The 25,085-nt window shown below is 46.5% G+C and overlaps 2 protein-coding genes across 2 annotated transcripts in view; one reads left to right on the forward strand and one right to left on the reverse strand.

Moving 5' to 3' along the window:
- Appbp2 (amyloid beta precursor protein binding protein 2) overlaps positions 1-6,038 on the forward strand; it is a 48,571-nt gene extending 42,533 nt beyond the window's left edge. The window contains exon 13 of the mRNA XM_021648371.2: positions 1,596-6,038. Within this exon, the coding sequence (XP_021504046.1) occupies positions 1,596-1,849 (254 nt within the window). The 3' untranslated portion in view covers positions 1,850-6,038. The remainder of the gene's footprint in view (positions 1-1,595) is intronic.
- A 6,777-nt stretch (positions 6,039-12,815) lies between these two features.
- On the reverse strand, positions 12,816-24,368 carry Chct1 (CHD1 helical C-terminal domain containing 1). The gene is made up of 6 exons (XM_060388407.1): positions 24,238-24,368; positions 22,814-22,915; positions 22,390-22,565; positions 21,616-21,715; positions 17,179-17,374; positions 12,816-13,052 (listed from the first exon to the last, which is right to left on the reverse strand). The coding sequence occupies exons 1-6, from the start codon at positions 24,286-24,288 to the stop codon at positions 12,967-12,969; spliced, it is 711 nt and encodes a 236-aa protein (XP_060244390.1). The 5' UTR covers positions 24,289-24,368; the 3' UTR covers positions 12,816-12,966.
- Between the last annotated feature and the right edge of the window lie 717 nt (positions 24,369-25,085).

Here is a 25,085-nt window from a genome sequence, read left to right on the forward strand (position 1 = left end):
AGCCTCAAACTCACAGAGATCTGCCTACCTCTGCCTCCCAAGTGCTGGAATTAAAGGCATTCACCCCACCATGATTTATTGTCTTTCATACACAAAATAAGCATATTTTAGATACTCTTTATACTGTTGTTCTGTTTTTGTTTTTGTTTTTCTGTTACTATAACAAAAACACCATGATCCAAAAGCAACTTGGGGAGGAAATGGTTTATTTCATCTTATACTTCCAGGTCATTGAGGAAAGTTACGGCAGTAACTCAAGGCAGCAGCCATAGGGAAGCTGCTTGCTCGCGAGCTCACTGGCTCGTTCATGCCCAGCAAGCTTTCGTACACAGCCCAGGATACTACCTGCCTGAGGATGGTGCCACTCACAATAGCCAGGCTCTTTCACATTAATCATCAATCAAAAAGGCTCTTAATTTTTGTTTTGTTTTTGATTTTTCAAAACAGGGTTTCTCAGTGTAGCCTTGGCTTTCTCAGACCTGATTTGTAGACCAGGCTGGCACTGAACTCGGATCTGCCTCCCTCTGCCTTCCTGAATGCTGGATCACAAGCATGCACCCACCACTGCACCCAGCTAAGACATCTTCTCTTACAGACAGTGACCACAGGCCAATCTGTTGACCACAGGCCAATCAGTTGAGCTTTCTTCTTCCTAGGTGCACTCTAGGGTTCTATCAACTTGAAACAATAACAACAACAAAACCATCACACTTTGCTTTAAAAACAAAACAAAACTTCCTAGGCAGTGGTATACCTGTTATCTGAGCACTGCGAAGGCAAAGGCAGGCACATCTGTGTGAATTCAAGGCCAGCCTGGTCTACAGAGGGAGCTCCAGGAGAGCCAGGGCTACACAGAGAAACCCTGTCTCAAACACAAACAACAAACCAAAACTAGTCAGAAATCGTGGCACATGCCTCTATTCTAGCACTCAAAAGGCAGAGGTTGTCAGATCTTGAGTTTGAGGCCAACCTGGTCTACATAGTGAGTTCCAGAACAGCCAGGGCTACCGAGAAAGACTCTGTAAATCTTCCATATTATTTAAGGATTAAAATATCCTTAAAAATGTTAGTCCTTAAACCAGAAATTTTGGGTTGGTTAAATGGCTTATCAATTTAGATGACTTTAATTTTTTCTTGAGAACTCACATGATAGAAGTGATTCCTAAAAGTTATCCTATGGCCTCCACACATGCTATAGCATAAGTGTGTGAACACACAAGCATACAAATGAATTAATTACAAACTTTTTTCCCCCCATGAAATTTACTTTAGCCTCCTAGGAAAGCCGACTCCTTTGGATGAGAGTGATTTAAGAGGCATCGATAAAGGGATTGTTTTGTTTTGTTTTCCTTCCATAGGACTAAAACCAAGCCAGCCTATTTAAAGAATTAACTTGTGCCTGGCAGTAATGGTGCTTGCCTTGCAGTACTAGGGAGACAGAGGTAGGTAGATCTCTGAGTTTGAGGACAGCCAGGGCTATATAGAGAAACCCTGTCTTGAAAAATAAATACACAAACAAAAAGAGTTAAACTTGTATGAAAATCAAAACAAAAAATATTGTACATTATTTGATTTAAGTTTTTATGTTCCTTTAGGGAAGAAACTGTTTGGTGAAGGCTACAGTGGACTAGAATATGATTACCGAGGCCTCATTAAACTTTACAACTCCATTGGAAATTATGAAAAAGTGTTTGAGTATCACAACGTTCTGTCTAACTGGAACCGGTTGCGAGATCGACAGTATTCAGTGACCGATGCCCTTGAAGACGTCAGCAGCAGCCCCCAGTCCACTGAGGAAGTGGTGCAGTCCTTCCTGATGTCTCAGAATGTCGAGGGACCAAGCTGCTGAGGGACAGCCTCAGCTAACAATTACCTTTTCCCAGAGTCTGGGGAATTCATACTGTGAAATCAAAACCATGTTGTTTTGGGGCTGGCATTTGCATTGAAACACTGGTCCAGTCCATTGAAGACCCTATTTCGGGTAGTCCTGTATTGCAGTTCCTGTAGAATAAGCATATATTGAGTTAGATCAGCATGTGCCGCGTGTGTAAGTAGTCCCACGTTCTCACCCTAGTAGAACAACAGGATACCTTTTTTTTTCCTTTTTAAAAAATAATTCATTTTTCAGAAAGCCTGAAAGAAAAAAAGAACCCCTAAATAAAACTATTTAAGAGTTTAAAAGAGTTGCATTCTTATTATGTAAGGATGATTTTAACAACTTTTAACATGTAATTCTTCCATGTGGAGGTATTCAATACTGTATTGTAAGGAAATTTTATGGAAAACTCTTTATATGCAGTATAGAAAAGTAACACAGGTACTAATAAAGGGGAGCAGGGGCGCCCTCACACAGCTTTGGCTAGCTTTCCCAGATCAGTGCACACAGCCATTCCAGAACTACAGTTCAGTGAGGACTGTCAGATTCATCTGACTGGACCAGTGTTGATCTGTCAGTCACAGAACACCAGGTAGACCAGCAGTTCGAACTCTTTGTTTTTGGTACAGTGGTGAGATGCTCTAATAGTGTTTGCTAACAGGACCAGAAGGATCTAAAAGGACCAGGCAACTGTGGAAGGTGTTATTTGGACCAGAGGCTTTAGATTATTATTTTAGTCACTGCACTTGCCTTTTCCAATAGAACAATTTGATTTAGATAGAGTGCAAAGTACTAATGCAAGAGTTTTACTTGTATCGCAGATACAAAACTATGGGATGTGGACAATGTCAGCGGCAAATCTTTAGTCACGGTACGTGGGTGGCAGTGTCATAAGCAATTCTGTAACTGTCTGCTGCGGCGATTTTAATCCGCCCTAGTACTCCATGTAGTTAACAAGCATACTGACTAAGAGTCCTGACATAACTCATGTCCAGATGAGAATTTTAGGTTTATTGTATGGTTTGTGGGGATTAAGAAGCTTGAATGCACAAAAAAAGTCTTAGGAAGTCCTTCATTTTTGTGGAAAATAAATACTAGTACAACCAGTCATTTTAACTGAAATCCAGGAGGCAAGTGGAAAGATCCTCCTATAATGTCTTTTTCACTGATTGGGGCTTTGTTGGTTTTTTTTTAATTTTTTAAAGCTAGCCAGGTTATTTAATGTGGAGCTAATAATTCCTAAGTGTGACATGTAACAAAAAAGATCTTTTGCTGTTACCTCAATTCTTAGCACAGTGGCCCATCTCGTGCTTCTGTAGTTAAGAATACGGGTTTCTCCCCTATTTTCAGGGGTCCCTGACTTGGCCATTAGATACACTGCTCTTGGCAGTGAATGCTTGGAGTAGTATGTAGGTGAGTGGGTATGTGTCAAATTTTGTTCTTTTAGCATGCTCGTCGAGTAAAGGAAAGCAAAGTTATCATGTAGAGAACAGAAACTTTAATTTAGAGGCTTCAGGATTTATCTTAAACTTTTTTTAACGTCCCAATTTTAACTTTGTTTGAAACTGCTATTTGCAATCATAGTGTTAAGCCAGTGCGCTTAGGTCCTTAGAAGGGAACTTAATGGGAGCGTATCCCAGCAGGTGAGGCTAGCCCACACCCTGACACAACTTTGGGTTCAGTGACTTGAATTTATTGCTCTGTCTGAATTTCTGATTAAATTCTTCAAAGAATCAATTGGTTCACTTGCAGTTTATCCATCTGCCCCCCTCCCCCTTAACTACAGTCTTGCCAGGTGTCACCTCTATTACCCAAGGAGTCTGTGTGACCAAGGAGGAGTGTTTCCCAGTTACTCAGCTCGAGCCTCACAGGCCTATATATTTGATACCTCCAAAGACATTTTCAGGATAGGCTTTGTATACTTTTATTGGCTATTTAGAGCCCTGTGGTATGTTTGTGGTATAGGAATGTCATGGTAAATTGTTTTTCAATAAATATTTTGAAACTTAAGTTTCCCCATGAATTATTTTTATTTAATCTGAGTTGTTGGTGTTGTGCACATACAGCATTTTGCATAGTCAGGTAACTTAAGGCTCATCTTCCTCAGCTCAGTTCACACTTAACTCATACTCAGTGATGACATTCTTTAGAAGTCTGTGATCACAGATAATGTCAGATGACAACCAGCCCCAACCTCCGGCATCGCTGTTGTCAGTTTCTCCGTCTTACTACTCCTTCAATATGATTTTCTGTATCATAAAAGTTATTCTAATGCCTACACTGTAGCAGTCTGTTTTCTTAAATGAAATGACTTGATGTGTTCTGATTCTAGTGAGAAAGCAATACCTAATGATTTCAAGTGTGGGAAATATCCCTTTAGCAAGGATACTGAGAATGTAGTGAGATGAATGCCATCATAATTTTACTTTTAAAACTTCGCTAAAGCAGGGTGTAATATATTATATATATATATATCTCCTCAGTATTCCGGAGGCTGAGTGAGGCAGGAAGATGTTAAGTTCCAGACAGCCTGGGCTACAAACAAAAATCTCAAAGGAAAAACTAAAGTTTACCTCACACTTACCACAGCTTGCATATAATTTTAAATAAAGGCCTATGATCTCGTCCTCCCTTAAATTCTCTTATTCCTAAGCTTGGTGCTACTTGAGCGGGGCCACGAGGGAGCTCGTGCCTGTGACACAGCTGAGTTGCTAGCATGCGGTTTAATAGCACCAACTGGGTTTTTAGTACGTAATATTTATGGTCCTCGAACTAGATTTGGACTCTTTCTCCATGGCTGTATGCTGTCCTTTAAACACCAGCTCAGTCCCCTGCCTGGGAACCCTGCCTGCCGTGAGGATCAGCCTTTTGTGCTGGCCACTAGAGGACCGTGAGGTACAGGAAGCTGCCTGTGATGGCGCAAGGTTTAATCCCAGCTACCTGGGAGGCAGAGGCAGGAGAATCACTTCACATCACCAGGGCAGCCTCTCAGACCCTGTCTCAAGAATACAATGAAGTGCAGCAGCTTCGAGCTTGGAAGTTCTGAGCTGCCATTGGACTTGTCTTTATAGAGCAAACAGCTGAGTCTGTGATGCAAGCTTTGGGCCAAAACTTTGCAAATTCAGAGAACAGTTTGCTAAGCAACAGGTGTTACTAACTGCCACTTTTTTTTTTTATTTTTATTTTTTATGTTTTCCCCTAGGGTTTTTAGCCCTGAAGCTTCCAGTCTTCTTTTTCTGGATGGCAAAGTTACTACTGGGAAAAAAAAAATTATTTATAATTACTGATTTTTAAGAGTTTTATTTTTGTTTTAAAGATTAACACTTTGCCTCTTGGCTTTAGAGGACTTCAGATTACCTGGAAAAAAAGATTTATCTTAAATAGAACATTTGGGTTAGTGTACAGATTTAACAGTAGTAGTTCTTCTGTCCCCAGATCTCAGGAATGTTTTAGGCAGAAAACTGGCTTTTTCCCTGATGGTGATTTGAAGGAGTGTGCTTTAGAATTTAACACTATTGTTAATTGCGGTTCTAGGTATCTAGCATGAGTGGCCTTAATGAGTTTGTTGAAGTGCACATGTTTTTCAAAAGTAAAATTTATGATTAAATATATATGCTATATAGAGATATCTAGGAAACTTGGTTGTGGTGCACAAAATGTTGGATCACTGAATTGCAGGTACCATTTGTATAACATCACTCATATCTGTATATTCCTTTTATGGGAAGACATGTTGCCATGGTGACTAAAACTTTTCAATTTAGTTTTACTTTATTATGTGAATGAATGCTACATTTTATTAAATATTACCAGGTCAGTACTATTTTTATACCTTATTAAGCAACAGGGGTTTTAGTTTAATAGGTTCAAAATAAACAAAACCCTTAATGGAATAATTGCAGATGAATCACTAGCATTCTTTACATGAAAATCCCCACTACTAGTGCCGCAGTAATTTCTATAGAAATATCGATGGTCAGTAATAGATTCTGAAGACGGTTGAGTCAGAACGGCCTTTCCTATCATTCTCACCCACTTGTAGCACCCACCGTTATTTGTAACTATTAAGCCACACTAAGTATGTTTGTAACCAGCATTGTGATATATTCTGTACTTGTATTGCTAAATGAGTTATTGATCTAATAAATAGAGTGTTCCTGCATTCATAGTGTATGTTTCCAATTGAGTTGTGGTTGCTTTGGGTTGGAATTCAGGGGTTTTAAGGTGTAGACTGTTCTCACTGGAGAATCGTTTGAGAGAAACTTGAAGCTAGAACAAAAGTGCTTTGGTTCAAGAAATGAAGAGGTGCTGCAGAGGTCTATGGAGACAGCGTTGGTAACCACACTCGTTTTGGCCCTTGGAAGTGACAGTGTTAGTGTGGCAGAGAGCTGCCGTACCTCCTCACTAGCCTTCCTGCCAGAGAAGGCTTAGAGCTCAGCTGAAAAGATGAGAGTGGAGTCTCCGTCGCCCTGCAACCCCAATCTGAGTTTCAGTTCCAACTGCCCCGCAACTGAAAAAAAAAAAACAAAAAACAAAAAACTCTTCCTCATGGAAAGGAGATAGATACTCTAGAAAGAACTCTACCCTGAAACAGCCAGTCAAAAGAGTGACGGGAAATGAGGCCGTATATTTTGAAATGTGTAAGTGCATGCTGCCTGCCCGTGGTTCTCTGCAAGGGCCAGGAGACCACGTCAGGTGCCCTGGAGCTGGATTTCCACGCAGGTGGTTGTAGGCTGCCTCATGGCGAAGATGCTGGAACCAGACCGGACAAGCAGCCTCTTACCCACTTGACTGCCGAGCCATCTCCCCAGGCCAGAGGCCTCACTCTGAAATACAGGAAAGCCAAGTTCCCTGGACAAAAACCTACTTTGACCTGCATTTCACTGCTTGCTTCCTCTGCAGTTTGTCTTTCTGCAAAAAGTTTGAATTATCATAATTCTGCGTGGAGCATGTTACTCCAGACTTCGTTGAAGCACTTCCCATACAGTCTCATGCTGGCAATATTCAAGCTGCTCCCAGCTTGTCATCTTCCTGATGTCTGCGTTATTTAACGAATAATGCACAGCTCACCTTGTGGCAGATACTACCGAACTGCAGATACTTCAGACAGTGACTACTACAGAAAAATTCAAGATGGTCTGGGGTGTAGCTTAGTGGTAGAACGTACAATGTGTGAGGTTCTGAACTGAATACCCGGCAGTGCTCCCGGAAGTGAACTCTAATACCTGCTAGGATAACTGTTTCAGAACAAGTGTGGTGAGGATGTGGAGGAATTGGGTCCTCGTGTGCTGTCGTGGAAACGTGAAATGGTAGGTTCTATGGGAAACAATATGGAGGATCCTCAAAAAACTTTAACTATATTTGCTATGTGATCCAGCAATTCTGCCGGAAGGATTTCAACCCATCTGGACATCCATGTCTATAGCAATATTAACAGTCAAAGGTAGAAAGGCCCCAAACACCTGCCACTGTAAAAATGTGGCATCCTTAAAATGAAACCCAGTCTTTATAAAGGAAAATGTGACCAAGACAACTCAAGTTCCAACTTCAGTTCATCTGGTCAAGGAGAAATGGCTCCCTCAAGTTGTCCTCTGACTAACATGCACCTCAGCACATGAAAGGAAATGATGACAATACTATAATGTGGATGGACCTTGATGTACTAAGACAGAGAGCTGAGCATGGTTTTATACACTTGTATTCCCAGCACTTGAGAGTCAGAAGCATGAGGGCCAGCTCATGATCATCCTTGGCTAAATATTGAGTCTGGAAGCCAGTCTAAACTACATGGAACCTTGCTCAAAACAACAACAAAGCCAAATAAAATTACTATATGATTTTAGTGTAATATTCACAGAAGCTAAAAGGATGAAGATTTGTCAGAAGCTGTGGGGAAAGGAAAATGGGAAATGGTTGCTTAATGGGTATGGTTTCCATTTCACACAATGAAGAAGTTCTGAAGATTGGTTGCACAAAATATGTGAACAATTACAATAAAAAGGGTTCAGATGCAGCACATGAAAGGCGGGATAACTTTATGTACATTTAGAATTTTTTTCCCTTTTTTTAAAATTTTTCATCAATTACACTTTATTCATTCTGCATCCCCCATAAGCCCCTCCCTCCTCCCCTCCCAATCCCACCCTCCCTCCTCCCTCTGCATGCATGCCACTCCCCAAGTCCACTGATAGGGGAGGTTCTCCTCTCCTTTCTGATCTTAGTCTATCAGTTCACATCAAAAATGGCTGCGTTGTCCTCTACTATGGCCTGGTAAGGCTGCTCCCCCGTACATTTAGAATTTTAAAAAATGCTTTCAACCTGCCTAGGCAGGGCTGGCAGAGATGGTTTAGTGGCATAGACGTTTGTCACCAAGCCTGATGACGTGAGTACAATCCCCCCGCAAAGAGAACCAACCCCCCCCCCCCCGCAAATCATCCTCTGACATACATATGTAAAGTTTCAAAAAAAGTTTCTCTTAAAACTTGCCTGGCATTTAACTCAGATATGATATATTTGCAAGAACAACCATGAAGACCAGGAGCAGGGGGGGTCACTCTAATCCACATACGTGAGGAACAGAGGCAGGGTGGCTATGCCAATTTGGGCTACATAGTAATTCTCAGGCCAGGTCAGAGCTACACACACAAAATGAATAAATGTAAAACAACTACAACAACAGAAACCAGTTCCTTTTCAAATCTGTTACATCAAATTTTGTTGTAATGGTTTCTGCTCACTCAATAAATTTCAACCTGACATACAAAATGAATTCACAAAATAGAACAGAAATTTCAGGACATAGACCCAAGTAAATCAGGAATTTGATATAGAAGGGCTACATCTAAAATGGTCATTTAAAAAAAAAAAAAAGATGTCTCAGAGGTTAAGAGCCCTGGCTGCTCTTCCAGAGGTCTGGAGGTCAATTCCCAGCAACCACATGGTGGCTCACAACCCTCTATAGTGAGATCTGGTGCCCTCTGCTGGTGGAAGGCATACATGCAGGCAAAATGTTGTATAAATAATAAATCTTAAAAAAACAAAAAACAAAAAAAAAACGGCTTTAAAGCGGAGTGTGGTGGCCCAAATACAGGGAGGCAGATCTCTGTCAGTTTAAGGTCAGCCTGTTCTACAAAGCCAGTTCAGGACAGCTACGGCTACACAGAGAAACCCTATCATGGTGGGGAAACATTCCCTGAATGCTACTGTGAATACACTCACACACCCCCATGAACAAGTGTTCGGCCAACCGAAAAGCACACATACTGGATTTCTACTGCACGTGACCCAAAACAGGCTTAGGCAGGCCAGAGGTTTAGCGTGAACACTGACCCTGCGATGCCAGGAGAAAACGTGAGAGACCTTTAAGTGCTGAAATGCTTTCAACCCCATTAAAATCCACAAAAACAGAAGACTTATAATTTAGCTATTAAAACAAAGGGGACATTTTACATCCACAGCGAGAGAGGAGGAGGATACTAAAAGCTGAAAGAGCGATGCAGATGTGTGTGGGGTCAGGAAGCCTTGACTTAGCTGAGCCAGCCCCGAAGTCTGCTTCCCTGGCTGCAGTGTTGCTGTGGAGATTGTGGAGGAACCCTAGGGGCGGCTAAGGTCAGAGCAGGCTGGGCAGTGATGAGCGGGGACATTTCTGGTTAGGGGCCTTTTCCATTCAAAGCCTTAGGGAGGGGCTGGAGATGCGGCTCAGCTGGAAGACAGAGCGCATGCCTAGCATTCCCGAAGCCACGATTCCCATCGCTAGTGTAAACTAGGCGTGATGGCAACACCTGTAAAACCCGGAACTTGGGAGGTGGGGGCAGGAGGATCAGAAGCTCAGGTTCAAACTTAAGCTGTTGAAGGCCCTATGACTGCGGTTCCGTCTACTTGGAAGGCTAAGGCAGCAGGACAACTTGAACCAGAGGGTTAAGGGCTGGGCCGAGCGGGTAAACCAAATCTCAGCCACCCAAAAGTCTTCAGAGAGAAGACCTCCTCTCTGGAAGATCCCTTCTTGAGGCCTGCTGCCTGGCCACTGGTGGGGCTATTTTCTTTTTTGTTTGTGCGTTCGTTTGTGTTTTGTTTTTCCCTAGGATTAGCTTTACCATTAGAGCTCAGGGCAACGCAGGATGGTAACAGCTAACTCCTCCTCCACGCAGTCTCCCTGGCTACTTGCTGGGGTCTGCAGCACCACCTCTCACCCCTCCAAGGTCACACTTTGGGTGGAAGCACTTTAGCTGACAACCCCAGGAATAACGCGCTGGAGCCCGGAGAAGTGGCTTGGCAGTGAAGAGCACTTGCTGCTCTTGCAGAAGAAGACCCGGATTTAGTTCCTGTCCTCCACCTCGGAGCCCACATCCCCCACAAGGCCTAAGACTGTCCATTCCCGGGGATTTGGCGCCATCTTCTGGCCTCGGAAGGCGCCGGGTACACATGACCTGGGCTTACGTTAACATTCATACCCTTAACAAACAAACAAACAAACAAACAAACAAACAAAGGAAACGTCAGCCTGCCAGTTATTTGCACGCCGTGAAAATAAGGCTGGCCCAGAGCAGGAGGTCAAGTGTCACCGTGGGCCGCCACGTGCGGGGCCAGTCGGGCCTCGACACCAACTTCTCGGGGCTTTCTCTTCTAAGAGTGACTGAAAACAAGCCGCTTGGGCGTGTTCTTCCATTTGTTAACTCAATGGAAGTTTAAACGGCTGCGCACTACGGTAATTGTTCAGGCTACGCCAGCAAGCAAATGCCCGGCCTCCGCCTGCTGGCTCCCACGCACACTTAAACGCGTGCTGGAAACATGATTTAAGGATGTGGAAACCTCCCTGTTTGTGAGTTCACGGCCGCACGTGCGCGACAGGTTCGCGGAGAGCAAGGCCTAGAGCGCGGAGGCTAGGACGGGGCCTCACAGGGTCCGCCGGTGGCGCGGGCCCCGCGTTTACTATTCAGCGTCTCTCCCTGGAGACAGGGTAACGATGTCGCGCAGGCTGCCGGGAACCCTCGGCCCTCCTGCCTCACCTCCCCATCGCGGGGTATGCGCCTCCAGGCCCAGCCGTCCCAGACCCGGAAGGCCGCGCTGAGTTTTCGGAAAGCGTGAAGAGGGCGCCTCTCGGTTTGCCCCCGGGGAGAGCTCCCCTCCCTCCTCGCCCGGCCTGGTTGGAGGGCGGCGGTGCCCCCACCGGCCCTGCATGTAGATGTATGTAGATGTGTGCAGATGGCGGTGCCGCCCCACAGACGGTGACCAGCACGCTCGCTGGGAGCCCCTCCACCTCACGCCCTTCCCAGCCTGCCGCCATGCGCTCCCAAGTCCTGCTTTGTGGAAATCGGTGTGGACTGGCCAGGTATCCCCTCCACTACACACACACACACACACACACACACACACACACACACACACACACATGCAGCCCCTTCTTGGGCTTCCGGGAAGCGCTGGGTAAAAGGAAAAGAGGGGGGTGCCCGCACCAGGTGTCCCCTTTCCTGCTTCCCTCGGTGCCTCCTCTAGCCTGGCGCTAAAAAGTGAAGGGTGTGAGGGACAAAAGGCTCACACATTTACCCTGGTTCCCCAAGGTCGCTTGTGTTTGCAAAAAAGACAGAGAGCTAGTAGTGGTGCTGGCGCTGGCGGTGCAGGAGGGTCTCTGTGAGTTCGAGGCTAACCTGATCTATAGAGAGAGTTTCAAGACATCGAGGGCTACACAGAGAAACCCTGTCTCATAAAACAAAATCACTGGGTCTTGTGGGCTGGAGAGAAGGCTATCAGGGTTACGTGTGCTTCTTGCTCTTCCAGAGGAAGACATGGGTAACTCCAGCTCTAGAGGATCCCACATGCCACACACACACACACACACACACACACACACACAATCACTGAGCCTACTTTCCTTATTGGAGTCACCACCTAACTGGTTTCTGTAGCTGGTAGGATGGGTCTTTTTTTTAACTTCTGTAGCTTCCTCCTTTCCTTTCTTGCCTCTCACTATCCTCACCAAAAGCCATCAGCCGGCTGCTGAGGGTCTGGTTCAGGCTGCCTGGAATGAACAAGGTCCTGGTTTTGATGTCCAGCACTACAAAATAAAAAAGGACTGGCAAGATGGCTCAGCAGGTAAAAACGCTCTCCATTGTGCTTGACAGCCTGAGCTCCATCCTGGACCCACTCCCTGTGGAGGAAAAGAACTGAGTCCCCCCTCCCCTAGGTCCTCTACCCCCACAAGCATGCTGTGGCAGGAGCACACAAACAATAATTAAATGAATAAATAAATAAAACAAAGTTTTGGTTTTTGTTTGTTTGGTTGGTTGGTTGGTTTTTGGTTTTTCGAGGCAGGTTTCTCTGTGTGTTGGGACCTGTCCTGAAACTCACTCTGTAGACCAGGCTGGCCTTGAACTCACAAAGATCCAAATGCTTCTGCTTCCATATACTTGGCTCACAGACACCGGGAAATCTCCCCAATATCCAGGTGGCATCAGTTCATTCCATTGTATCTCTCCTTTGCCACCACCTGCCCCAAGCTTACCATAAGATGAAGTCTAGGTGATTCGGAGGCTGCCAGACTTCTCACTGACTGGCCCCATTCAGTCAGTTGTCCATCCTGTACTTCCCTGTGGCTAACATCCATAAATTCCTTTGTTCTTTTCCCATTGGTCTCTGATGAACCTCCATAAATGCAAGCACAACTATTTACTTTGCATAGCTGGGCTACCTGACACTTAGGAAGTAGTTCCAAACATTTCTTTTTTCTTTTGAGGCAGGGTTTTATTGTGTAGCGTTGGCTGGTCTGGAACTCCGTATGTGGACCTATGTAGACCAGGCTGGCCTTAAATACACAGAGATCCAACTGCCTCTGCTTCCCAAGTGCTGAGATTAAAGGTGAAATCAGTAAGCCCAGCTTCAAATATTTTTAAGTAAATAAAAAATGAATGAAGTTCAGCCAAGTGAAGAAGAATGGTCTGAAGAATTATTTCCCAACCCATTTATTTATAATTTAAAATTAAGCATCCCTTTCATAAAGTAAACTTTCTTTACCCACTTCAACCCCCTCCTTCCCAGAGCGTACATGCAAGAGCTCAGGGCACCAGGGAGAACCGCATCCATCCCTATGGGGCTTCTCATGGGTAGCTCTTGGGAGTTTCTGGGCTTTCCTTAATCCTCTTTTTCTTCAGTTTTGGTGTTTGAGGAAATTTCTTCAAAGAATCTGAAAGAACAGAAGTCAGAGAGGGTCCCAATGACACCACAACTAGTAAGAAACCTCAGTAACATGAATAGAGTAATAAGAAAATCTGTCACTGCTGGATGCCTCCCTCACTCTTACTTTTCTCGGAAACCTGTGAGGTAGAGAGATAACATCGCCCCCAGTTCACAGCGAGGATGCTTGGCCAAGCAGAGAGCAGGCATGTGACATGTCTGAAGCTTTAGAGCAAGCCAGAGTCACAGTCAGGACCAAGCCCACGTCTGCTTGAATTCCCTACAACCCTCTCCATTCTCACGACTAACTCCAAGTGCTTTGAAACACAAGTCCATTGACAAACAACACTGCCAAGTTTTAATCAATAAATAATTTATGAACACAGTGCCAGAGAAACACCGTGTCAGTCACTGCGGGGGTAGACTGTACTGGGAGACCACAAACAATGGGTCCCCCAGGGTTATGTGCATGTCCTCTGGCAGCTCTTCCAGAGGACCTGCGCTCAATTCCCAGCACCCACATGGCAGCTCACAACTGTCTGTGACTCCAGCTCCAGCAGATCTGACGCCCTCACGCAGACAGACACGCTGTATGTGCATGTATATCAACACCAAGGCACAGAAAATAAAAACATTTTTTAAAAAAAAGCCAAAAATGGGAAATCCTGTCGACAGCTTGGTCTCTGCCGATGGATCAGATGAAAAGGCAACAAGTTTGTCAGGCTGAGGTGGAACCAGCTAGAACACTGGCTGTGAGCGGCCAGTGCAGCAGTCTCCTCTGAAACTTGAATATGGGCTACCCAGTTCCACAGAGTGAAATGATGCCCTGGAAAGGCTGATGCCATTCATAAGGGGGGGAGGGGAGAGCAAGTTTAGAGGGCTGGAGTACAGTTCAGTGCTTAACAGTGCTGGCTGCTCTTCCAGATGACCCGGGTGTGTTTCTCAGCACCCACTTGGTGGCTCGAAACTGCCCATAACTATGCAGGGGATCTGATGCCCTCTTCTGACTTCCACAGGTCATATGTGGTGCATACAAACTCATGCAGGTACCCATACAAAAGCATGAACAAATAGCAAAGAAATAAAAAGCAGGTTCAGGGATGGGCGATGGCTCAGTCGGTAAAGCACTTGCCAGCCAGGAATAAGGCCTTAGTTTGGGTCCCCGGCAGCCACATAAAGTTGGTTGAGACACTGGAATCTGTGGTTCCACCATGGGGAGGTGGAAAACTGGATCCCTGGAGCTTACTCAGTCACGGTAGCCAGCCAGTGAGCTGCAGAGTCAGCGAGAGACCCTTCTCTCCAAAAAATAAGGTTGGAAAAGTAACTGAGGAACTATGTCTACCAATGGCTCCCCCCGTGTGACAGCAGTACCCCTTCCCAAACACGAGGCAAGTTAAAATCAAATCACATAGACAGCACAGTCTCAGCTTTGTTCAAATAGATGTGATTTCATGCGCACAAACTGTTGATAGTGCAATGGTGGGCGATGACAATGTGATGTTTATATCTCCCTGTTCTTATTTTTCTGTTTTTAATTTTTTTGCATTTAACTCAAATTCTGTTTTGATAAAGTATACAAATATAAAAGTTGCCACCTGAGCTGTTTTCAAGTTTGGTGCCTCAAGATACCAAAGGCAAAACTTCCACCAAGAAAGGCTGCGTCTGATATTTTGCCTGCTTGAAATCTCTATGCAAAGCATTGCAAAGCGTGATGCTGGCTGACATGAAGAGAAAAGGCACTAACTTAATATTTCAGCCAGCCATCCTGCCACACAAACTCTCTAACCGTCATTCCCAGTGAAGACTGACTTGTCTATACTGGACTTTGGCACAAGCGTTGTATGTAAGAATATCCATGCTTGCTGGGTGAAGGCGGTGCACGCCTTTAATGCCAGCACTCAGGAGGCAGAGGCAGGCAGATCTCTGTGAGCTCGAGGACAGCCTGGTCTACAGAGTGAGTTCCAGGACAGCCAAGACTACACAGAAAAGCCCTGTCTCAAAACAAAAACAAAAATATCCGCCCTGAGCCTTAGCAACCCTTAAAGACCTCAGTGCTTTGTTCTAGTACCAGACCCCATGCCAAGAATGCATGAAGCTTGGTTTGGATCCTCAGTGCCACATAAATCAGGTGGCCTGTAATCCTAACACTTGGAAGGTGGGAACAGTAGGCTCAGAGTTCAAGGTCATCCTTAACTATATAGTGAGTTTGAGGCCAGCCTGGGCTACACGAAACCCTGCCTCAAAAACAAACAAACAAACAAATAAATAAAATAAAAATAAAGTTTTAAAAATCATTTTAAATTCTTAAAATTACACTTATTTATAGGCAGGGCCCATGGCCCATGGTACAGGTGTGTGGATGTCATAGGATTTTGTGGGAATCAGCTCTCTCCTTCTGTGGACCCCAGGAACCAGATTCAGTCCATCAGGCTTACTTACAACACCTTCCCCCGCTGAGCCATGGTGTCAGTCCCCATTTGTTTTCTGACGAGGTCTCATACACTGTAGCCCAGGCTGGTCCGGAAACTATATGGTTCAAAATCACAGCAGTTCTCCTGACTCAGTCTCCAAAGTGCTGGGGTTACAGGCACAAGCCACCACGAGTGACATTACTTATTTTAACACTTGCTTGAAGATGCCGGGGATGTGGCTCAAGGATGTGGAACTTATTTAGCACACCTGACACCCTCGCTTCGCTCTCCAGCTTCTCAGCCCACCAGCCAAGGCTGTTCCCCCGGTATCCCTGCCTTACACCTCACTCCACTCTGCACTTGCTTCACTCACTGCCAGGCCTAGCTCATTCTCCACATACTTCCCACGCTCCTTTGCCTTCTTCAGCTGCCTCATTTCTTTCTTTAAAGCCTGACCCAGCCCTACCTCCTGCACACAGCTTATCTGATCGACATGGCCTTTGCTGCCTTTGAAGAGCTCCTCTCTAAAGGGAGACAATTACACCCAGCTCTCTCATCAGGATGCTGCAGATGTCAACAGCAAAACACAAAGCACCTGGCCCAGATACAGGCTTCCAGAGCACAGAACTCACGCTCTCCTCCAGGGCTTGGCTATGAGCTCCTTAGCAATGGCCTGGCCTATACTCTTTGAAGCCCCATTGCCTGCTTCGTTTCCTCAGTTTAAGCTGCAGGCACCAAGGCCAGACACGGGCCCCTCGGAGACAGTGTCTATGCCTTACTAGCTATCTGACCCAGGCTACGGCCTCTGATCTGTTTTCACAGCTGCTCCTGTGTCCAGTGTGATTGGGAAAGAGATGCCCGAGGCCAACTTGCATGAGTGCCAACAGTCATTCACACCTTCAGAAGAGAGCCTCTGAGTCCACGTTAGGACGGCACTCTGTGTTCTCCGGGCCACCACGCTTGCCTTTGCCTTCCCCGACAGTAGCGGAGAAAGGACAGCTAACTGTGGCACAGAGCCAAGTCTGGAAGTGTGGAGGTAGAGGCAGGCCGCGTCTCTCTGTGCCTTGTGTCCAGCAGGAGCCCTCCCGGGTCCCTACCTTTAGCCTCCTCTGGTTGAAAAGGCTCCCCCACCTAACTCCACAGCCCTTCTACAGAGAATTGAATGTTTTGGTCAGCACAGGGGCCAAAGAGGCTGGGAAGGTCATCCCATGCCATCGATCTCCCTGGAAGGATGAGCCCCTCCATTTTCTCTTTGTCCCACCCCATCAGAGTGGTCATCCTGCCACCGATACCCAGACACCTCGTGGGGGTCCATACTCTCAGCACTCAGAAACTGTCTTCCCCCTGTTTCTAGCCATATCAGAAAGGGCCTTTACAAAAAAGTTAACTTAAAAAAAAATACAAGATTCAAAACGTACACACGATGAGACCTCAGCATGCTGGGGGATGACAGAACGCTGAAGGAACCGCACTAAATGCCAACAGTGCTGGCCTCTGGGTACTGGTATTTTGTTTGTTTGTTTGTCCCCACACTTAGCTACAGAGTTAAAAGATTCTATAAATGAATATATCTGGGAGAAGCTGAAAATAGAAAAGAGACCAAGGAAAGGGAAGGAAAGGCCAGAAGGAAGAGATGGTAGAAAGGGAGGGAGGCAGGAGGCTGTACCTGCCCCAGAGAAACCCGCAGACTTGTCCACAGCCCCTCACCCAGGGAGTGGGCCTCACCTCCTCTGGAGTGGTGCGAGGAGCGGGGTTCCTCCAGCAGGATGACGGCTTCGCCGGGGGCCTGCATCTTCGACAGCCTCTCCTTCATGCCGCTGATATTTCCATGCAACCCCCAGGCACTGCAGAGCCGGGGAAGACTGTCCTCCTGGCTGGCGAGCAACGATCTCTCTGGCGCATCCAACGGGCAGAGTGTGACCTGAAATTGGGTCCATGGTTGAGGAGATACAGGAGGAGAGATGGGCCTAAATTCTAGGTAGCAGCCTCACCCAGCCCTACCCCCAGCTGCTAAGAAGCTATGGCATCTCCCATTGGCCTAGCCAAAAGGATGGGGTGAAAGTCACAGAAAAACTGAGGGTGTGAGTGAGTCAGGCTGCCACCTGTGTGTTCTAGGTAAGTTTCTCCACGCTAAGAATTAGTTCAAGTGTCAGCCCTCAGGATGCTGACCTGTAGGTGTGCACTGCTGCAGATGGGAACCAGGGCTTCATGCAAGCAAGTGTCCTGCTGCCCTCACGCTCCAGCCAGGTCTCCTTTTATTTTAAGGTTATACCTTCCATTTCTTTTGAGAGTGATGGTGTCTTATTTGCTTGATTGTAATGGGACAGTGGTGCTTGCCTTTTTTTTTTTTTTTTATACTAACTTAAAAAAATAAATTGATAACCTGAAGGCATATTTTGAAGTATTTTCTGGTCAGTAAATCCAAGAAATCCAGGAGTCACTATAATGGTAACTTGTGTGTGTATGTGTGGTGGTGGTGGTAGTGGGTTTTGAGACAGGGTTTCTCTGTGTAGCCCTGGCCACCCCCGAACTCACTCTGTAGACCAGGCTGGTCTCGAACTTAAAGACTCACCTGTCTCTGCCTCCCAAGTGCTGGGATCAAAGGCCTGTGCCACCACCGCCCGGCAAATGGCAACTTCTTATACTTAGAAAAGGAACTACTTGAGCCAGACACTGAGTCAAACGCCTATAGTTGCAGCTGCCTGAGACAGGAGGATCGCTCAAGCCCAGGAATGAGAGTCAACCTGGGTAATACGGCAGGACCCTGCCCCTTCCCTTAAAGAAAAGACGGTGCTATGCAGGTAAATCTGTATGTGAGGCCCTGAGTTCAATTCCAGCACGGTAAAGATAAAAATAAATAAGAGGAAAGAAAAAAACAAAAACAAAAACAAAAATGGATTAACAAAATGATCCAAGCATTCGTGTTCAAGAGCAGCAGCAGAGATGCAGGGGGCGGGGCTGGCAAAGCAGGTTAGAGCAGGCGCTCATACAGGCAGACTGCGCCTGGCAGTCTTCCCACTTGTGTGTCCCTGGCACGGCCATCTCATCTCCCTGTATTTGGATGTTTTGTTATAAATCATGGGTTATAACTCTTTTTTTTTTTGGGGGGGGGAGGGTTATAACTCTAATTGCTAGTTACAGTTACTTGTGAAGCTCACAGGAAGGAACAGAAAGTCCTTGACACAAAGGCAACTGTCACTGCTATTACTTAGGATTATTATTATTTGTGTGGGTGGGTTTTGTTGTTTGTTTGTTTGTTTGTTTTTGAGGGATTCTTCCTGTGGCTCTGGCTGTCCTGAAACTCACTTTGTAGACCAGGCTGGCCTCAAACTCACAGAGATCCACCTGCCTCTGTCTCCCCGAGTGCTGGGATTAAAGGTGTGCACCACCATGCCCGGAAGGATCCTTGTTTTGAACCAGAGACTCTCAAAATATCCTCTGAATTCTCAGAAAGGTAAGATCTGATCAACATAAAAAAAAAAAAAGAATAGGCCAATGGATTCTAAGGAAGCAGAGTACGACCAGCTCATCAACAGATCTCTGAAAAAGTGCGTATTGTATGGCTGCAGACACAGGATGATATGGGAAGGTAAAGCTGCGAGAAAGGAACAGCTTGCCGAGGGCTCTCAGGAAGGAAGGAGAGAGAGGATAAGCGGATCACGGATGACTGGGGTAGTGTACCTATGCTGAAGGACACAGTAGCGGTAGGGACATTTACCACACATTTATCAAAACCCCTAACACTAGCGGATGTGGTAGCGCATGCCTATAACCCTACCACTTGGGAGGTTGAGGCAAGGGATTGTAAGTTTAAGGGCAACCAGGACTTAACAGCAAGACCCTGTTTAAAAGAAAAAAGAGGGGAGGAGCTCACAAGGCCCTTATACCCATGAGGATCTATAGCCTGTCAATGGTTGTCCAGAAAGGGAGGGACATTTTTCTCCAGTGGTGTGTCACTGCTGAGTTGCCCATGTTCGGCTGGGTGTAGTGGCAAATGTCTGTAATCCCAGCACTCAGGAGGCAGAGGCAGGTGGATTTCTGTGAGTTCAAGGCCAGCCTGGTCTACAAAGTGAGTCCAGGACAGCCAGGGCTACACAGAGAAACCCTGTCTTTCAAAACCAAACCATAACAAAACAAAACGAGAAGTTGCCTATGTTTTGCAGATCACCCTTACCCATGTTGCTATAAGCAATCCTGACTAAATTTGTTGGGTTATACACACAAAGATGAGAGTAGAAAGGAGTTAGTTGGGAAAAGTTCAGTAAGTGTGTGTGTGTGTGTGTGTGTGTGTGTGTGTGTGTAAAAGGCAGGTGTGGAGAGTGAATACGATCAAAACAACAAAACCCCTTTGTGTAAGTGATGTTGATTTTAAAGGTTTTAGAAATCAAATAGAAACTATCAGATGTATACAATACAAACGATGGGCCTTCTCTGGTCAGACTCTGCTGATGTTGTTTTACCAGTCTTGACAAATGTGCCTAAAGAAAGTCTCTATGGCTTGGAAAGCATGGAAGTGTGGGTGGGGAGAGCCACACCTGAGCTTCCCACTCACTGTCCTTTAAAGCAGTTTTAAGTCCATTATTGCTATTTTTATCATTGTTATCATTATTATTATTTTATTGCTTTTTGAGATAGGGTCTATGTAGTGTTGGCTAGCCTGGACCTCACTATGTAGCCCAGGGTATCCTCAATCTCACAGATCACAGAGATATGCTGGTTTCTGCTTCTCAGAGCTGGGATTAAAAACATGGGCTAAGTCTATTAATTTTATTTTATTTTTTAATTGTAAAAAATGTTTATTTATTATTTACACAGTATTCTGCCTGCATGTGTGCCTGCACACCAGACGAGGGCACTAAGTCACATTATAGATGGTGATGAGCCACCATGTGGTTGCTGGGGATTGCACTGAGGACCTTTGGAAGAACAGCCAGAGCTCTTAACCTCTGAGCCATATCTCCGGCCCCTAATTTTATTTTGTAGCTGATCATAGCAGCACGGTCCCTGAACCCTAGCATTCAGGAGTTAGGCAGCCTGTGGACCTGATACCAGCCTATGATAGAGTAAGTTCGAGTGAGACTTTGTCCTACAAACAAGTAAATAAAGCCACTAATTTTGTTTTCTCTGGGTTTCTCTGGGTAGCCTTGTCTGTTCTGGAACTTGCTCTGTAGGCCAGGCTGGCAAGCCCATCAATTTTTTAAAGTTTATTAATATGGTTCAAGATACACCGCACAATTTTTAAAAACTACTAGTTGCTTTTTTTGGTGTGACAGCAAAGGAAAATATCTGCTATTTTCTAAAGACATATTTGTATGAGGCTGGGACTTGCGTGTGTTTCAACCAAGACAATAAATGTATCATGACATGCCGACCACAGAAGCAGACCTGAGACGGCAGCCGCTTCCCTTGAGTCGGGTGCTAAAGCGAGCTGCAAGACAGAAAACACTGCTGCCCTTCCGAATTTGTTGTCGTTCCAGAAAGCAGTTACTTTTTCATAGAATATTTATGTTTAAAATAGCTCCTATGTAGTGGGATGCAGTGGCCCACACCTGTAATCCCAGCACTCGGGGAGGCAGAGGCAGGTGAATCTCTGAGTTTGAGGCCAGCCTGGTCTACAAAGCAAGTCCAGGACAGCCAAGGTTACACAGAGAAACCTTGTCTCAAAAAACAAAAACAAAAAGTACTATTTTTAAATTCTTTAGTAAAGATACAGTTAAAATTTCCTTATGTATAATCTCTAGTAGAGTAAATATTAATAGCTATAAGCATGTCTTTTGGAGTTCTCACTTTTTCAAGAAGTAAACATGTCCAGAGATCAGGGTATCTGAACCACTGTGTGAGGACAGAGCTAGGCCAAGTTCTGCTTTCAGGCCCTGGAGATGTCCCCAAGCTGGCCTCAGCTGTTCTCACCCATGGCTCGGGATGTTAAAACCATGGTGTGGATATGGAAGAGGAATAAATGTCATGAACTTGGTGGCCTTAGTCAGCTCCCTTGGGGCCCAGGGTAGGGGAAGATAATGAGAGGTGGTACTTCCTCAGCAGTGAGCCCTGGAAGGGTGAGGTTGGGTGGGGAGGTGTCAGAGGCCGGTCCCAGTCCCAGCCTTCCCCTCATGATCTAAGAACTCCTGCTGGACCTCAGAGGAGCTCTCCGAGAAGCCTCACCAGGAACTTGGCCGTCTGGTTGGTTTTGGTATACTTGTAGAGCCGGCGAAGCTGCTTGGCTTCCAGTTCTGAGAAGAGGGACACAAATCGCCAGAGCATCCTGCAGAGAGAAACCAGACAGAGAGGCTGACTCAGCCTTTTCTACCCCCTCCATCCTGTGACCAGGAGCTACCCAGCAGAAGGTACACCGTGCTTCCTCAGTGTCAGGGTGAGGAGATGGAGGTGGGGACCAGGACAGAAATGCCACGTGCTGGTATCAAGCACCAGTACACAGCAGCTGTTCACCTAGAGGCCAGAGAGTTCTTCTCAGGAGAGGCTTAAAGACATGAGTGTGCACGTGTGTGTGTGCACGTGCCTGTGTGTGCACATGTGTCTGTCTGTTTGTCTCTGTGTGTCTGTGTTTCTGTGTGTCTGTGTCTATGTGTATGTCTGTGTGTAACTGTCCGTGTGTGTGTTTGCCACAGTGCACGTGAGGAGGTCAGAGGACAACTAACACATTGGATTTCTCCTTCCACCATATGGGTGGGAGGGACAGAACTCAGGTGGCTGGGCTTGGTAACATGCATTACCTGCAGAGGCCTCTGGAGGCCCTTGGGAAAGACTTTTGTCTGCTAGGTGCACAGCCAAGGTGCGGTCAGTGTGGCCCTGATGACGAGAGGGCCCTGTTCCTTACACACCCGCTGTCTCCCAGGGTCTTGGCCCTCTGCGGGGCTGGAGGGCCCTGGCTGGAGCGTAATCTTGAATGGAGGTGGGCTAGGACAGGAGGCTGCCTACTTCTTCCAGTGCTTCATCTCCCAGGCTCGGCAGTAGTGCTGCAGAAAGGTGTTGATGTGGTCCCCGAGGGCCTCCAGGCTCTGCTTCATGCGCTTTACCCGCTTCTTCTGCGGAAGGTCCTTGGGCAGGTTCAACTTGCGCAGGAACTTCTTCAGGGGCCTCAGGTATTCTTTACACTGAGGAGGTCACAGGCAAGGTGGGAGCTGAGGGGTGGGGAGGAAAGGCAGGTGGACACCCCAAGTGTCTGGCAAATTGGCCTGAGTGAGGTCCTTAGTGGCTTACAGAGGGCTGTGTGGTGACAGGCTCCGGAGGGTTTCCCACCCCACTTCCACCCTGAGCATGACAGATGAGGTGGTGGGCTCGGGGTGAGAAGCCCCCGAGGCCTCCCAGGCTAGAGGGACAGGGTTTCAGGATGGCCTCTTACAATTTTGAAGGTGTCCTGACTCAGGCCCTTGGCATGACGGACCAGAGCGTCTCCGGCAGGTACGGTGCTGGAGCTCCTCTCTAAGCAGGGAACGCTCCCCACCTGGAAGGAGGTGGCACAGTCAGCAGGGGCTCAGGTCTGAGGATCAGCGCTGGGCAGATGTTGGCAAATGACAGCCAAGCTCCTCCCGTTCTCCCTGCCATCTTTCTTAAAACATCACTAGGTCAGTGAGGCTGGGCGAAGAAGCCCATCTCTAAAAACCCCTGCTTAGAAAACCTACAACATTTTACCCATTTCTTTCATAATAATTCTTGGCTGTCCTGGGAAACTTTGCAGAGCTCCTAATAAATATTAACTCATTTTCTTTTTCCACGAATTCTGTGAGGGTACCTCTCATTACCTCTGCCTATAGTCAAGAACACTGGGGCACTGAAAGAATTCTGTGACTCTTTGTCGGGCAGCAATCACTTTTTCTTTCATTTATTCATGGGCCTGGTGCTTACTGAGATCCCAGGCCCATGTCTACGCATATCTAAATTTTAGCATTATGTCATGCAACTAACTGAAGGGTACCCAGTAAAGAAGGGTGGTGATGATAGCAGGACTCTTGTGACACAGAAGTGGAACAAAGAAAACTGGAAATCAGTGATGACAAAGCGGCTGTAAAATATCACTAAAACTTAGAGAGCACAGGATGACACTGTCACTGGGTTTGAACCTCACATCTTCTTGTCTTTGCTTTTTGAATTTTTAAAATTTTTATTGTTTTTGGTTTTTTGAAATAGACTTTCTCAGTGCAGCCCTGGCTGACCTAGAACTTGCTCTGTAGACCACGCTGGCCCCAAACTCGCAGAGACCCGGTGGACCCTGCCTCCTGAGTGCTGGGATTGAAGGTGCCAGCAGTGTCGGGTTGGCACCTCCCCTCGTCAAAGCCCCTGTGGACAACTGGATTACTTGCCGTTTGTGTTCAGGAGAGGAAGATCTGCACTCAGATCACTCTGAGGGCAAGCTAGGGGAAAGGTAAAGAAGGGACAAGACCGGTTCCTCCCAACTACAGACACTGGGGACTCTGGCAAACACAGCCACATAACTGTCCACAGACCGTAACACATATGTACGCTCACATAGGCATGGGTAAGCAATGAAACGGAACTTCTCACCATCTTGCCAGAAACTCATCTTTGATAAACATGTTTACTACTTATCCCCAACTTTTTGGTTCTTGGGGATCGAACCCAGGACTAGGGCAAGCTCTCTGCTACTGAGCCCAACTGATGGAGGAATTATGTCCTCCTGTTCTTTGGGCTCCTGCCAGCTCATACATCCCACCACTTTCTCTTCTGGTCTCCTTCCTTGAATTTCACCTTCACGGCTCTCTAAATCCAGCCCCTCCCTGGCTCCCTCACTTCCAAGCCTCACTTCACCTTCTCTAGTGGCTTGTCTCCTTCACCCCCTTGCCCATCTCTGGCTTCCATCTCAACAGCTGGGCTGGCAGACTCCAGGATAGCACTCCTCAGGTCCTCCACAGGCTTCTAACCTACTGCTTCTGTGACCTGGGTGCCTCCAGGTAGTGGGCAGGTTGGCTCCAGAACTCGGAGCAAAACCATGGCAACTGCCAACACAGAGCTCAGGCCCCCCACTCTCCTGTCCGCTCATGCTTCAGGGTGGCTGCCGTCCACCTCCTTCAGCTGGGAACTGGACTGGGTAATTGAGTAAGTAAGCCAGGTGTGCTGGGTACCCAGCCCCGCTCCACACATTTCCCCCTCCCCTCCAGCCCCCGCCCCTTCCGTCAGCGCTCACAGCCGATCGGAACTGGACACCTCCGACCAGACGCTGTTGGTTTTAAACCCTGGTAAAATGTTTGAAGTACATTTGAAGTGGATGGATACCACTCGTGCCTCCGCGGTCACACCGGAAGCTTTTGAGTGTGTGTGTGTGTGTGTGTGTGTGTGTGTGCGTGTGCGTGCGTGTGCGTGTGTGTGTGTGTGTGTGTGTGTTGGTGGGCAGTGGAGTTGTAATAGACTTTTCCAGAATAAAGGACCAAGAGGTTGCTGAAAGAGAGAATGGAGTATAATAAATCTCTCCTGCTAGTCCCCGTAGCCACTAAGTTAATAAACTGATTATGCTGAGGGATGGTTGGCTTGCTTTGAGGGTATTTACAGAAGTACCAGCCAGCGTGTATTCCAATAATCCTCACCAAAACCTTCCTGGGGGTAGGGGCCGAGGAGCGGCCCTGTTTCATAATGAGTCTGGGTAGCCGAGGTCCTATCAC

This window comes from Meriones unguiculatus, chromosome 7 (genome assembly GCF_030254825.1).
Source record: "Meriones unguiculatus strain TT.TT164.6M chromosome 7, Bangor_MerUng_6.1, whole genome shotgun sequence".
NCBI lineage: Eukaryota > Metazoa > Chordata > Mammalia > Rodentia > Muridae > Meriones > Meriones unguiculatus.

What these genes read in the sequence shown, in the direction of transcription:
- Chct1 (XM_060388407.1), bottom strand. Translation starts at nt 24,288, where the DNA reads ATGGAAGCCAGAGATGGGCAAGGGGGTGAAGGAGACAAGCCACTAGAG. An exon ending in GTCAGGACACCTTCAAAATT is followed by an intron (nt 22,566 to 22,813) that starts GTAAGAGGCCAT and finishes TGACCTCCTCAG; the next exon opens with TGTAAAGAATACCTGAGGCC. An exon ending in GAGATGAAGCACTGGAAGAA is followed by an intron (nt 21,716 to 22,389) that starts GTAGGCAGCCTC and finishes TTCTCTCTGCAG; the next exon opens with GATGCTCTGGCGATTTGTGT.